At 47.7% G+C, this 15,078-nt stretch overlaps 1 protein-coding gene across 1 annotated transcript in view; it reads right to left on the bottom strand.

Annotated features, from left to right (window-relative positions):
• PYGB (glycogen phosphorylase B) overlaps positions 1 to 14,612 on the bottom strand; it is a 178,687-nt gene extending 164,075 nt beyond the window's left edge. Inside the window, exon 1 of the mRNA XM_082252542.1 lies at positions 14,258 to 14,612. Coding sequence (XP_082108668.1) covers positions 14,258 to 14,500 — 243 coding nt within the window. The 5' untranslated portion in view covers positions 14,501 to 14,612. The remainder of the gene's footprint in view (positions 1 to 14,257) is intronic.
• Between the last annotated feature and the right edge of the window lie 466 nt (positions 14,613 to 15,078).

Raw genomic sequence — 15,078 nt, 5'->3', positions numbered from 1 at the left:
GGAAGACGTGAGTAAAATTAGGCAGAGGGTGACGACTGCGGAGCAGAGGATTAGCGCTGTGGAGGATGATGTCTTCCCCCTCCCCGCTGCCATCCGGGATCTACAGCATGAGCAGAGGGCGCAGGCTGCAAAGCTGGGCGATATGGAGGACCGCCTGCGCCGTAACAACCTCCGCTTTTTAGGATTCCCGGAGGGGGCTGAGGGGGGACAGGCAGTGGATTTCCTGATGGACTGGCTGCGTAGGTCCCTGGGTCCTGACACTTTCTCCCCGCTCTTTGCAATCGAAAGGGCACACCGGGTCCCCTCCAGGGCCCCTGTCCCCGGGGCTAGGCCCAGACCGTTGCTGGCACGTATCCTGCACTTCAGGGATAGAGACGCGGCCCTGCGCAGAGCCAGGGACCTTCCGGATCTGAGATTCAACAACAGTATTATTACCATATTCCCTGACTTCTCTGCTTCTACGCAAAAACAGCGTGCGGCCTTTATGGGAGTGAAGAAAAGGCTCCGGGACCGTCATCTCCCCTATAGTATGCTTTATCCTGCGAAGCTAAGAGTGGTGCACGGAGGCAAAGTGCATTTTTTCCTGGATCCTGCTGATGCTGACCAATGGATGGATTCGCTGGGTAGAGCCTAATCCCTTGCTGAATGTCATGCGATACCTATTGTGCTGTGCTTCCTCCCTTGCCGGGAGGCTTTGCTGCTTCGGGAGATTTGTTGCCCAGGTTCCTTTTCCACAGTCTTGTTGTTTTTGGGACATTAATGAGCACTGAACTTTGTATTATTATTTTTTTTCGGCTGCTGGAACCAGTGGACTCCTGTGTTTGAGGCTTCTATACTCCTGCAAGCTGGATGCTACATATCCGTGAACTTCGTTGTGGCCCCGGAGGTCCACTTGAGCTATGAGTATTCGTGTACTTTTCCTACGGTTCTACCTTTGGTTTGGTTTGGGGTGTAGGTTTGTGACAGTTGGGGTCATGAACAGGGTGGGGGGAGGGAGGGGTTTGTTCTTTTTTGGGGACTGTTATCCGACCTATGTACTTTTGTGCTATACCAGTATGCTTTTTTTTTTTCTTCTTCTCTGTCTGGCTGACTTCCCGGAGACCTTTATGGAGAACTCCTACTATGGTCCCCGTGGGGGCGCTGCCTTCCCTGGCGGGGGTTGTTGTTGTCTCATCTGCTCGGATGGCTGAGGAGACGCTGACACTCCTGTCCTGGAACGTCAAGGGACTGAATGACCGTGTTAAGAGGGCTTTGGTATTTACTTATATTCAGAAATACAAACCGCATATAATTTTTTTGCAAGAGACTCATTTGACTGGCTCCAAGACTATGGCTCTTAAACGGGCCTTTGTGGCGTACACCTTCCATGCTACGTTTTCTACTCATGCTAGGGGAGTGTCTGTCTTGGTTGCTCGCTCCTTGGGTTGCTCGGTTAAACATGTGGTCACTGATGTTTATGGTCGATATGTAATTTTGCTGTTACTCATTAATGGGGTGGTGTATACCTTTGTATCTGTCTATGTCCCCCCTCCGTTTACCATGGGTTTCTGGGACGCCTTGATGTCCCAGCTCCTCCAGGTGGCGGAGGGGCCAGTGATAGTGGCTGGGGACCTCAACTCTGTACTGTCTCCTGGGTTAGACAGGTGTCCTGGAGAGGATGGTCCTCCTTCATCGTTAGCAGCTTCTCTAGCCAGGTATAACCTGGTGGACTGCTGGCGTTGGAAGAATCCACTTGGGAAAGAATATTCCTGTTACTCTGCCACCCATAAAACTCTGTCTAGGATTGATATGTGTTTGCTGTCTCCGGATTTGCTCCCCAGACTCGTGGCTGTCTCCTATCTGCCTAGGGCCATTTCGGACCATTCTCCTGTGTTGCTACGATTTGGTCTCTCTGTGACACGTGGCCTCCAAACATGGCGGCTCAGCCCCTTGTGGCTAACGGAGGAGGTCTTTTTTAATGCTACGGCTAAGGAGATTGCCCACTTCTGGCGGGTTAATCCGGAGACGGCTGCTGGGGACATTGTCTGGGATGCCTTCAAGGCTTCTATGAGGGGTACGGTTGCAGGGATTATCCATCAGTTGAGAGAGGATAGGGCCTGGCGGGTGGAGTCTCTGCAGGAGGAAGTGAGGGCTGCGGAACTAGAATATGTTCGGAACCCTTCCTCCTCTAATTATTCCCTCTGGCGAGACAGTGCGAGACAACTAGACCTGGTACTCCTTGAAAAAACTCAGAAAAAACTTCTCTATCAAAAACAACGTGTATTTGAATATGGGGATAAAAATAGTAAAATTTTGGCTTATCTTTCCCGCTCTGAACACCCTGTTACGGCCATATCTGCTGTGTATGATGCGGAGTCTCACTTGTGCACATCTAGGGAGGATATCAAGACGGCTTTTGTGGCCTTCTTCGAGTCCTTGTATACCTCTCAGGTTTCCTATACCACGGCGGAGCTGGACGAATACTTGCTGCAGGTACAACTGCCTGAATTGGGAGCGGAGGACAGGTTGGCACTGGATGCTCCGATTTCTGCTGAAGAAATTGGGGCCGCGGTTGCCTCTTTTGCTGCCAATAAAACTCCGGGCCTTGATGGATTTCCGGTTGAGTGGTACCGCGCTTATTCGGAACTCCTCACTCCGCGTCTGTTGAACATGTATAGGGAGGCTTTCGAGGCGGGTGAGCTCCCTCCCTCTCTCCGGGAGGCCCTTATTGTCTTGATTCCAAAGCCGGGCAAGGATCCCACACACTGTGAGTCATATCGTCCTATTTCATTGATTAATGTGGATGTTAAGATCCTAGCCAAGGTGCTGTCCCGTAGAGTGAACTCGGTTATTTCTAAACTTATCCACCCGGACCAAACCGGCTTCATTCTCGGGCGCTCTACGGCGATAAATTTGCGCAGACTCTTCACGAATCTCCAGATGCCTTCGGGGACCGTGGACACTAGGGTGGTGGTGTCCTTGGATACTCATAAGGCGTTTGATTCAGTGGAATGGCCTTACCTGTTTGCGGTCCTTGCTCGGATGGGCTTTGGCCCTACATTTATAGGATGGGTTAAGATATTATATAACTCACCAGTGGCGCGGATTCGGGTTAATAATGTTGTTTCTGACTCGTTTTCCGTGAGCCGTGGCACTAGGCAGGGGTGCCCTTTGTCTCCCCTGCTGTTTGCCATGGCCATTGAACCTTTGGCGGCCCTACTGAGGGGGGATGGGAGGATAAAGGGTTGTAGGATAGGGGATCTGGTTGAAAAAACTTCCCTTTATGCTGATGATATGCTGCTCTATCTGGCAGATTGTACTGATTCACTGACAGCTGCGTTACAGGTGATAAATGATTTTGGCCGATACTCCGGGTTCAGGGTCAACTGGACCAAATCGGTGATTTTTCCATTTGATCCTACCATTGTCCCTACGATCCACACTCCGCATCCGCTTAAGGTAGTCTCCTCATTTAAATATCTGGGGGTGACGGTTCAACAGCCGGTTAGCTCCTACGTGGACCATAATATTACTCCGCTGATTCAAAGACTTAAGTTGACGCTGTCCACGTGGACCAAGTTGCCCCTGAATTTGATGGGGAGGGTCAATATTTTTAAAATGGTATACTTACCCCGCTTTCTGTATCTATTTTGGCAGGCTCCGGTGTACCTACCCAGGTCTCTTTTTAGGGTTATAGAGTCTCTATTACTAACGTTTATTTGGGAGGGGAAGCCGGCGAGGATATCACTCCGGACTCTGCAGCTCCCTGCTACTGCTGGCGGGCTGGCGGTCCCTGACCTTCAGGCGTACTATCTGGCGGCCCAATTGACCCATGTACATGCCTGGTTCTTCCCGGACCTCCCCAATGCTGCGGTTACGACCGCGGCAGCGGTGATGGGTTCCTATGAGGCCCTTCTCAACTCCTTATACCGGAGGGGTCCCTATCCTTCGGGGGGTGCGGAGATTCTGAAGCTTTCATATAAAATTACAATGATCTGCAACAAACGTATTGGGGGTTCCTCCTTTAATAATTCGCCTAATGCTCCGCTGTGGTATAACCCTGGTCTCCCTGAATTGTACAAGCTATCTGATCCCCGAAGGTGGGCGTCCTTTGATCTGAAGTATGCTCATCAACTGTTCGAAGGCCATGAATTCAAGTCGTTCCCAATCCTGAGGCTGGAGCTGGGGGTCCCCTCTTCTTGCTGGTTCCTGTACCAGCAACTTAGGCATGCAGTGGCGGTACAATTTGGTCTTAGAGGGGTGCACCTGGCCGTGGCCCGTCTGGAGAAGGAGCTCTTGGCTGACGATCACTGTAAGCTTATTTCCAGATATTATGCTCTGATCAGTCTGGATAGAGACGGTAGGATGGCCAAAATTAGGGAAAGGTGGGGCAGGGACCTGCCACAGTTGGAGGTGGAGGCGTGGGATGAACTACTGGAATCCCAGTTTGAAGGGAGTATTGCGGCAGGTGATAGGGTGATTCAGCTTAATTATTTGCACAGGATTTATTACACTCCGCATAGACTACACTGTATGGGTAGGCTCCCTTCTGCTGCATGTTCCAGATGTCAGGCCCCTAGGGGGGACTTTTTTCATATGGTGTGGACCTGCCCTATGATTCAGGTCTTTTGGAAAGGGGTATGTCGTCTAATGGAGGAGAAATTGGCTCTTCCGAATATTTGTTCTCCGGATAGGTGCCTCCTGGGCAACTTGTCAGAGGAGAGCCTTGGCCAGTCTCAGAGGGTACTGACTAGAATTTTGTTCTTTTATGCCAAAAAATTGATTGCGCTACGGTGGAAGAGTCCTGACCCTCCCTCTGTGGAGGCTTGGGTCTCTATTGTCAATGGCGCTCTACCTCTTTATAAACTTACCTATCTAGCTAGGGGTTGCCCCAAAAAATTTAACAAGCTTTGGTTGGTATGGGTGAACTCGGTCTCAGGCTCCTTGGAGGTGTAGTTGGGCGGTCCCCATGGAGAGCCTGTGTTACGGGGGTTGGCCAGACATTAGCCTAGTCCTGTGCGATGTGCTATTATGCTGGTACTACTGTTAGATTCTGGTTCTATATGGTCGGATGGTTGGGTAGGGAGGGAGGGGGGGCGGGTTTGGGTTGGTTATTTTTCTGTTGATTCCATTCCTTGCTGTTTTATTGTGATGGCTGTTTGGATGGTATGTACTCCTGGTTTGTATCTGCTATCGTTTATTATTTGATGTACCTGTTATTCGTTGTCATTGGTTTGGAATTACTGTTTGTGTTTTTTTTTTTTTTTTTTTTTTATGCAAATACCAATAAAATACCTTTAAAAAAAAAAAGAAATGTAAGAACAAGGTTGTGCCCGCTTTCTTTCATTGGGAGAGTCCGAGGATGGTCAGTGATGGGTCCTATAGTATGGCCAATGAAAGGCAGATGCCTCCATGCCCATAGTTCAAGATCGAATCTGCTCATCTATAACCGGATTCACCCAAACTAGCAAATGAGACCTTAGCTTCCTGTAGTCCGATTAGTAACAGGTAGTTCTGATCAGTTTCCCTTAGGTTGATGGATAAATTCACAAAATTTTGTAGATTTATACTTTACTATAATTGCCCCTCACCCTGGTGCCCATTGGCTTTTTCAGTAGTGTCCCTATCTGCTCCTCTTCGTAGTGTGCTCATGCACAGTGGTCCCATTTGTTTCTAGAAGTAAGCCAAATTCCAGTCTTCCAGTGGAATACAGCTCACCTTCTGGAAGTGGGCCACAGGGCATATGCACCCTACAAAGAGGAGCCCGTAAGGTATGCTAGAAAGATTGCACTGGATCTGGCGGGGGGGGGGGGGGGGGGCAAGTATTTAAAGGGATTGTAAAGGCGGAAGGTTTTAGTATCTTAATGAATTCTGTGAACCTATGTGTGCAGCAGCCCCCCTTATACTTACCTGAGCCCATAATTTTCCAGCGATGTTGCAGGAGTTTCTCAGCTGCCCGGGACTCCCCTCAAAGGCTGAGACAGCAGCGTATCGCCATTGGTTCCCTCTGCTATCAAAGTTAGTCAGCCAATCAGGAGAGAGAGAGCGGGGTCAGAGAGAAGGACGTCACGGCTCTGTGTCTGAATGGACACAGGAAGCTGCGACTCGGCTTGGGTGCCCCCATAGCATGCTGCTTGCTGTGGGGGCACTGGACAGGAGGAGCCAGGAGCACAGAAGAGGGACACGAGAAGAGGAGGATCTGGTCTGCTCTGTGCAAAATCAGCTGCACAGAGCAGGTAAGTATAACATGTTTGTGATTTAAAAAAAAAAAGACTTTACAATCACTTTAACATAACAGGCTGCACCCCGGGGAAGAGGGGGGGGGGGACCGGACGATTAAATTTAGTACAAATTTACTAAAAATGAACTTGTACTTTAAGAGCCGGTTCAAATACAGGCGACCCGACTTCCCGGGGGGTGACCTGTGAAGTCGCGGTGCACAGCTCGCACCGCAACCTCGGAGCTGCATGCACGGACTTCATATCATTGAAGTCCATGCAGGTCGCTCCAAAGTAGTACAGGACCCTCGGCTCGGGTGCCCCCATAGCAGGCAGCTTGCTGTGGGGGCCAGGGCTGCTGTTAGGAATGATGGGGCCCCGTACAGCCTACCTGATGGGGCCCCCTTCAACCCCATCCCTGGCCCCGCCTCAAAACAAAATGCAGGTTTGTCACCGTTTACGTATATATGTGCGGGACCAACATGCATGTTTGCAATTACTCATGAACAAGGGGGAATGGGGGCTTTAAAAAGGTTTTACATTTTATTTTATTTATGTTACTTTGTGCAAAGTTGCTGGGGCTATTATGATGCAGGGATGACCAAGATATCACCCTTCCAATGCAGGGACGTGCCAGTGTTCTGTCAGAATAGCGCTACCTATCAGATTCTGCTACCGGAAGTAATATACAGACTAGAACAACTTACTGCGCATGTGGCATGCATTCCAACATGGCCGCTATGCATACCAATAGCTTTCCTAATGACACGAAGCAGCGGCGGACATCTTCTTACACCCACGCAAGTCTTCAATTTTACATTTATTTTATCAGTAAACTGACCTTATAGAATAAATCACAGTATTACATTTGTATTATTATTGTATTCTAGTAAATATAGCGAGAAACCTGCGGCCAATGTGGTGACGGCCACCTTGGTACACCCCGCACTGCTCAGCGACAAACTGATTCTATAGTGAAATAGACTGTTCCACTCGGCTGCGGTGAAATAGTCTATTTCAGTATATAAGGTGAGTTTACTGCTAAAATAAATGTAAAACTCCAGACTTGCGTGGGTGTAAGAAGATGTCCGCTGCTGCTTGGTGTTCTGTCACATTAGGAAACCTATTGGAACGCATAGTCGCCATGTTGGAACACATGGTGCATGCGCAGTAAGTTGTTCTTTCCGAATGCCACTTCTGCTAGCAGAATCTGATAGGTAGCGCTATTCTGACAGAACACTGATACATCAATGGGCGGGAAGAGGTTAAAGGGGAGTGGTTTGACTGTGCATGTTTACTGTCCCCCAAACACAAGTTTAAAGTACCATCTCACTGTGTCCTATAATCAGCAGCATGAAAATCACACAGGCTGCAGGTGCCCTGTCACAGTGTCATATGGATGCTGGGGATGCTGACTTTGTTATGCAGTAACACTCACTACAGTCATAGCTTAAAGTCAGCATCCCCAGCATTCATGTGACACTGTGACAGGGCACCTGTAGCCTGTGTGATTTTCATGCTGAGATCATAGGACACAGTGAGGTCTCTGTCCTCTGCTCTTCACTCACTGTGTCCAATCCAGCCACGCTGTCCTCCTGCTGTTCCCTGTCAGCTGCTGAGCAATCTGCCTCCGTACATGATCACACTCTGCACTTGAGTAAGGGGAGGCGGGGCTGAGCAGAGAATTATTGTATCCCTCCGCCAGGCAAGGCAGTGGACAGCAGCAGCCAGGACTATATTGCAGCAAATCACCATGGAACTAAATCCTATGTATACATGCGACCCGAAAATGGAAAAAAAGTCCCGCCACTGCACTCACTTCCTGGGCCCTTCTGCTGTCATTATAGGGCCCAAGAAAATGTAATTACACCCCCAAGAAATTACAAATTAGGAAAAGGTTTAGAAAAAACTATTTTTTTTGAACATGCAGAAATTTACTGTGATGCTGCCCGGGCCCCTTGTAGAGCTGATGGAGCCCGGGCCCGGTACAACAGGGCTGGTTGTACTGCCCTATCAGCGGCCCTGGTGGGGGCACTCAACAGGAGGGAGGGGCCAGGAAAGCCAAAGAGGGACCTGAGAGGTAGGATCTGGGCTGCCCTGTGCAAAACCAACTGCACAGAGTAGGTAAGTGCAAGATGATTGTTCTTTTAATAGAAAAAAAATGAGACTTTACAATCACTTTAAATCAATTAATATAACTCAAAGAGGAACTAAAGCCCCCTATCCTTTAAAGTCATGGAAGCCGCCATCTTGACCTCAGTTTGTTCTGCCGTTGCCATGGTGCTGCACATATGAACAGGTACGACAGCAGCCATTTGATGGTTTATCAGCTTGGTCGGGAGCACAAGCAACTGTGACCGTTATTCACAGCATGCCTTCAGTACAGCTTTTTTGGGAAATGAAAGTGGAACTAAAGTCTCCATGCTTGCCTGTCTAATGGTCCTGCACCAACATTTTCTTCGGTGACGGTTTTTGGGCCTCTTCATTGGCCTGTGGGGGAAAGACGTCATTCCTGTGCACGCGCAGGAAGACATCCTCCCAGCGCTGTAAGCTGAGCTGCGCATGCACAGTTCAGTTTACAGTGCGGGAGGAGACAGCAAGCGGCAGGCAGGGGGATTTTAATGCAGAAGAGACAGTGCATGTCTTCTGCAATAAAAGCCTGCCTGCTCGCAGTTGTTTTACAGTGGGGCTTTAGCTGCGCTTTAAATTGATGAATTTAGCTCCTCTTTATATCGGCACTTAACCAAGCTCATCTATTTAACTTAGGAGCCTGCACTTCCAAAAGATGACACCATATACCATCTCTACAGCAACGGGTTTCAGTGGAATTTCAATTATTGTACCAATTTTGGTACATTTACATCAGTATTCGGGACTCCCAGGGACGGAGTCCTCTTGGGTCTCAGTGATACCTATTTTAATTCTATGTGGCTTTGCCACAGAAAATCCAAGGAACCTTTAAGATAATAATTCTATGCCATTGTCTTCTTTCTTAATGATTCTCCATAGAGTGTGTCATGTACTGGGTGTACAGGCAGAAATACTAGGCCTCGTTTTTAAGAAGATACGTCCAATATCCAAGTGATTTGCCAAGTGATTGACTTGAAGAGATACCTCCTATACCCCCTGACGAAGGAGAGCTCATTGGGTGGAGGAAGTCACAATTTGAAGACTGCATTCTCCACAGTTGGTGCATTTACAATTCATCACTATTGTGTTGTATCTACATTGTTACGGATCTTATGTATTTTTTGTATCTTCACTTGCATGTGTAACTATTTGTACAACACATTTTTATATTTTTTATTGGATTAATAAACATTAGTTTTAAATATTTTTTCATTATCCTAATACGCAATGCCTTCAAAGTCCCAACACCAAGGTGAAACTTTCCTTAGAGATGCACAGAAATTAGACGGCCGAAACATATCGGTCGAAAATGGTGTTTTCCGCATTTTGCAGATAGACAAAGGTGCCGAAAACATGTTTTACTGTGCTTATGGTGCGTTTTCCATAGGTCATGGGACTCAAAAACCGCATCAAAAAAGTAACATGGCTGCGTGATTGATGTGTTCTTGTTGCATTTTCAATGCATTTCAAAGAGGGAGAGGCGCGTTTTTGGTGCATTTTTTTAACTTATCAAAAATGCAGCAAGCAAAATTTTTACCATCACAGCAGAAGTGCAAGGGGCCAGGGTGAAGACATTTTTCTTGCTTTTCTTGCGCTAAAAGTGCCTGAAAATGGATGACTAATTCATATTCATTTAAATTAATTAAATTAATTAAAAATACAAATATAATACAACAACTATATATATAAATTTTTTTTTCTTTTTAAAAACCATCATTTTTGGTTTTGGGTAAGTGCAGCCTGAATTTTCGGTACCAATACTTCCATTCATAGCACCTCTAATTTAACGGTTTCCCAAAGCAGTAATATTTAAGACATGCTGTGAATAATAGCTGTCACAGCTGCTTGAGCCCTCAACTCAAATGTCAATCCATTAAATGTGAGTGTCATAACCGATCACATGTGCAGCAGCATGGCGACTGAAAATCAAACCAAGACTATGATGGCAGCTTCCTTGGCTGTAGGACAGAGGAGGTTTAGCTTCCACTTTGAATGAGGAATCCTTTCTTTTCGTCCCCTCTTATAGAAAAATAATATAGGTTTTATTATTTTTAAATAAAACATTTTATTAATGCAGATTTTTAACAGTGAAATAAATAAGTTTCCGCTTGTTATGTCAAATGTCAGGTAGGGACCTTAGAATCTAGCAAGCCAGGGAAAATCCTCTGGTCAATCTGGCACCATGAGAACCATCTCAGTGTCCTCCAGTCTCCTAATTACAAGGACATCAGCTGATTACCAGGACATTCCAGGATGGGCTGGACACAAGTATTGCCATCAATATACATCAGATATAGGAGAGTAGAAGGGGTAACTAATCCCCGTAATTTGGAATTGATTCATGGCCCGTAGGGAGCGGGTGTTGGCTTTGCCCCTTCTGAAGGACAATTTTCAGGATTTGCAAGGTACACTGGGATGGACAGGCGTTTGGTATCCAGAGGTCATTTCTTTTAGAGGGAATGGGGTGGAGTGAATTACCAATGACCCTTTAAAGTGGACATACAAGGACAGAAATATTTGAGCTGTCATCGGTCACTTGATTTGTAAAGCAGCAGCTGATCCCGACTTCAATACTGGCTAAATAAATGACTTGGAACAAGCATGCAGAATGGTAGTTCGGGTTTTACTGGCTGCATGCTCCTTTGGGGTCAGTGACTTCAAGCTAGTGAAGGCAAAATGCATGTGCTCCAATATCCAATTAGCTCTCATGCAGGGAAATCTAAATGTCATGTCATTTATCCATCCATCTCACCACGTACCTGTCAAAATGAAAGGCCCTAGAGCAGGGGTCTTCAAACTATGGCCCTCCAACTGTTCAGGAACTACAAATTCCCATCATGCCTAGTCATGTCTGTAAATGTCAGTGTTTTGCAATGCCTCATGGGATGTGTAGTTCTGCAACAGCTGGAGGGCCATAGTTTGAGGATCCCTGCCCTAGAACATTGTTTTTTTTTTTATATATTTCTTAAAGCTGAACTCTGGGGAAACAGAGTCCTCCATTTCTGTTGAGCTGCAGCTGCACTGCTAGGGGGTCCAGGTACAGCAGTTTTACTTCCCTGAACCTCCATGCTGCTAGACCGGTCGCCGAAGCCTCTTCTTCCCTGCAATCCGGTGGTTTAAAGTCCTCTGACATCATGGAGACCAGTGACAGTCCAAGGGACAGTCTACTGTGAAGCGCTATCTGCCGGGGTAGTGGAGAATGAGTCAAGTAAAAGTAATTCTCCCATACCCTCAAAAGAAACAAACAATTAAACCTTGCAGTTCGGGCCTAGCCTTACTGTAAAATAAGTACTTTCAGTTTTACTGGAGTATTGTATTACACAATATATTATATTTATATATGTGGATCACAGGAGTGTGCTTACTTTTGCTCTCCTATGACCCAGAGTCAGCTGATAGCAGGTTATTACCCACTAGCAGAGCTGCTCCTGGCTCTAGAAGGATCCCAACAATATTGTCATTATCCACCCAACTGCCTGATTGACAGCTGGCTCCACCTCTCAGCTGAGAGCCGGAGCCAGCTGCGCCTACTCCCTCCCCTGCCTGGCCCTCCAGTGAGTGCTGGAGGAGCAGAGACTGACAGTCACTCCTCTCCTCTCTGAGCAGACCGAGAGCGGAGCGATCAGTGGTTATGTAATCGCTGAGTTCTCGGTTTTAGAGTCAATGTTGGACAGCTGGAGCACAAAGGGGAGTATTTTTTTTTTTTTTAAACTTCCCCTTTAATTCATCACAGTCAAAGGCTGGTATAGAACAGGGCTCTCCAAACAAAAATGGTTAGTTTATGGTTCTTCAGACATTAGGAGGGCTGGATCATGGCCACTGACTATTGGGAGTAGAAAATATCCTGACATCAATGGGAGTAAACAATGCCCCAATGTGTCCTAAACTGAATTCAAGGTCAAGGTCACAAGAAGAAGGGACGCTGAGGATTTTTGGCACTAATGATCGTCACAGTTCTCATTGGCAGGAACTGTGCCCCACCTTTGGTGTCATGGGGAGGGGGGGGGGGGAGAACTGTGCCCCATTTTTAGTGTCAGTGAGAGGAACTGTGCCCCATCATTGGTTTCATGGGGGGGGGGGATGTGCCCCATCTTTGGGGTCATAAGGGGGTTGGGAACTGTGCCCCATCTTTGGGAAAAGGGGGGTTGGGAACTGTGCTTCATCTTTGGGAAAAGGGGGGTTGGGAACTGTGCTCCATCTTTGGGGTCATTGGGAGGAATTGTGCCCCATCATTGGTGTCAGTGGATGAAAGTATCCCAAGGGCTGGATAAAAGCAAGCAACAGGCCGCATCTGGCCCCTGGTCAACATTTTGGACCCCACTGGTATAGAGCGCACCTGTTGTAAATCACCATCAACAGGGGTCCCCACACTAAACAAAGAGCCAGTTTATGGTCCTTCAGACATTAAGTGGGCCCGACCGTGTCTATCAGGAGTAGAAAATGTCCTGGCATCAATGGCAGTAAACAATGCCCCAATGTGTCCTAAACTGAATTTAAGGTCACAAGACGAAGAGACGCTGAGGATTTATGGCACCAACAATGGGGCACAGTTACTCCCAAAGGTGTCTCATTGGCAGGAACTGTGCCCCACCATTGGTGTCTCATTGGGAGGAACTGTGCCCCACCATTGGTGTCACATTGGGAGGAACTGTGCCCCACCATTGGTGTCTCATTGGGAGGAACTGTGCCCCACCATTGGTGTCACATTGGGAGGAACTGTGCCCCACCATTGGGGTCACTGGGGGGGGGGCTGTGTCCCATCTTTGGTGTCATGGGGGGACTGTGCCCCACCTTTGGTGTCATTCGGAGGGGGGGGGGAACTGTGCCCCACCTTTGGTGTCATAGCAAGGACTTTGCCCCATCTTTAGGATCATTGGGGGAACTGTGCCCCATTGTTGGTGTCAGTGGATTAAAGTACCCCAAGGGCTGGATAAAAGCAAGCAAATGGTCCGCATTTGTCCCCTAGGCCACAGTTTGGAGACCACTGGCATAGAGCGCCTGTGTCATGGTTCACCATATTAAAGAATGTCAGTACTGAGGCGCAGAGGCCCATAAATGTCAATGGCAGCGCACCAAAATGCATAAAACATGATGTGTTGGCAACAGATATTAACAAGCATTGGTCAAGGGCTGTTAACCCTATCCACTCCAAATTCTAAATTTAAATGAAGGAAACTCCTGTTGGTGCATGTCAACGTGCCTGTCTATCGTTACAGAGGGGGACGCACCCCTACACACACTCATAGATCTAAATGTGTCCTAAACTGAATTCAAGGTCACAAGAAGAAGGGATGCTGAGGACTTATATGAGCACAGCTATTCCCACAGGCCTCGCCATTCTACAAATAGCACTATTGATCTCCCATCCCCCCATGCCCTGACTGTATCAATATCTATAGATTTATGACTCGTGATAAATCAACCTAGAGATATAGATTTGTTAACTAATAAAAAATTGCATACTATTTAACAATTCTACAGACCTCTGCATGAATGGAACTGATACAAAATAAAAATGATACATTTGTATCAGTATGGAAGAAGAGGACCTGTATACACAGTGCCAGCATCACTGCAGAACTGGCAGACAAACAACTCCATCCGCAGCCATGACTGCAGTGCTGACCAGACCCATACATCTCCTCTCTGCAGGGAAATATGGATCAGCACCAGATCTGGGTCAGATCTCATGCTATGACCTCTTGGACTGATGACAGCTGTTGTGTGATAGATAGGGGGTGCCCAGCATACATGGTTATTGATGTTCTCCACCTCCCTCATACAAATAAACAGATCCAAGGACACGATGGTCTGTAGGTGGATCCTCTGGTATGAGAAGTGGAGGGGATGCTGTAATGATTCAGCTAAGATGGATGATGGGTGTCACTGAGCATGCATTGTACCTACCCCCCTCCCCCATGATCACTTACCTTGGGGTCCTTCTCGTAGTAGTACTGCTGGGTCCTGATCCATCTGCCCACCAGGTGGTCCCGCACGGTGTGTGCCAGGGCAAAGTAATAGTCTCTGGGGGTGGACACGTTCCGATCCTTCACTAAGGTGAAGTGCAGATGTCTATTAAAGCTTTTCCTGACCTCAGACACATCGCCCAGCCCGGCGATGCCCCGCACACTGATCTGCTTCCTCTTGTCGGAGTCTGACAGGGGGGCGGCCATGGTTTGTCTATGGGGGGTGAGCGATCTGCTGGCAGCCGCTTGTCAAGATAGAATGCTGCTAGATGCTGGATCCGGAGAGCTACAGGACTCCGTCTGACGTCATGGTCATGTGACCTCCCCTGGGTGGGCGGAGGCAGGGCGGAGGATGGAGGAGGGGGTGCTCTCCGCTGTCCTGAGCTTGTTGTGCCAGGTGGTGGTGGGGGCCTGCCTCAGCTCCATGGAGGGCAAGGGAGTAATGGAATGTGATCACTGAAAGGGGACACGAAAATCTAGAAAGGTTAAAGCCTATATAGAGAAATGGAGGGTTATAACCCCCTGCTCTTTACAATCTGTGTCCTATTGGAGAGATTTCCCTTCACTTCCTGTCCCATAACCAAAACAGGAAGTGAGGGAATGCATGGGTGTCATAGGTGTGCACAACCTATTGCATTAGGGTGTGCGCCTCAAAACTCACTATACAGTAAACCCCCCTCCATTGCGGGGGTTACGTTCCGGACCCAGCCGCGAAAAGTGAAAATCCGCAAAATAGAAAAACCCTATTAAAATGCATTGTAGGCACGTTTTATTACTGTCACTGT

The sequence above is a fragment of the Pelophylax lessonae genome (assembly GCF_965119305.1).
Source record: "Pelophylax lessonae genome assembly, chromosome: 3".
Lineage (NCBI taxonomy): Eukaryota > Metazoa > Chordata > Amphibia > Anura > Ranidae > Pelophylax > Pelophylax lessonae.
Note: the sequence above shows the minus strand (reverse complement) of the source record. Positions and strands in the feature narration are given on the sequence as shown.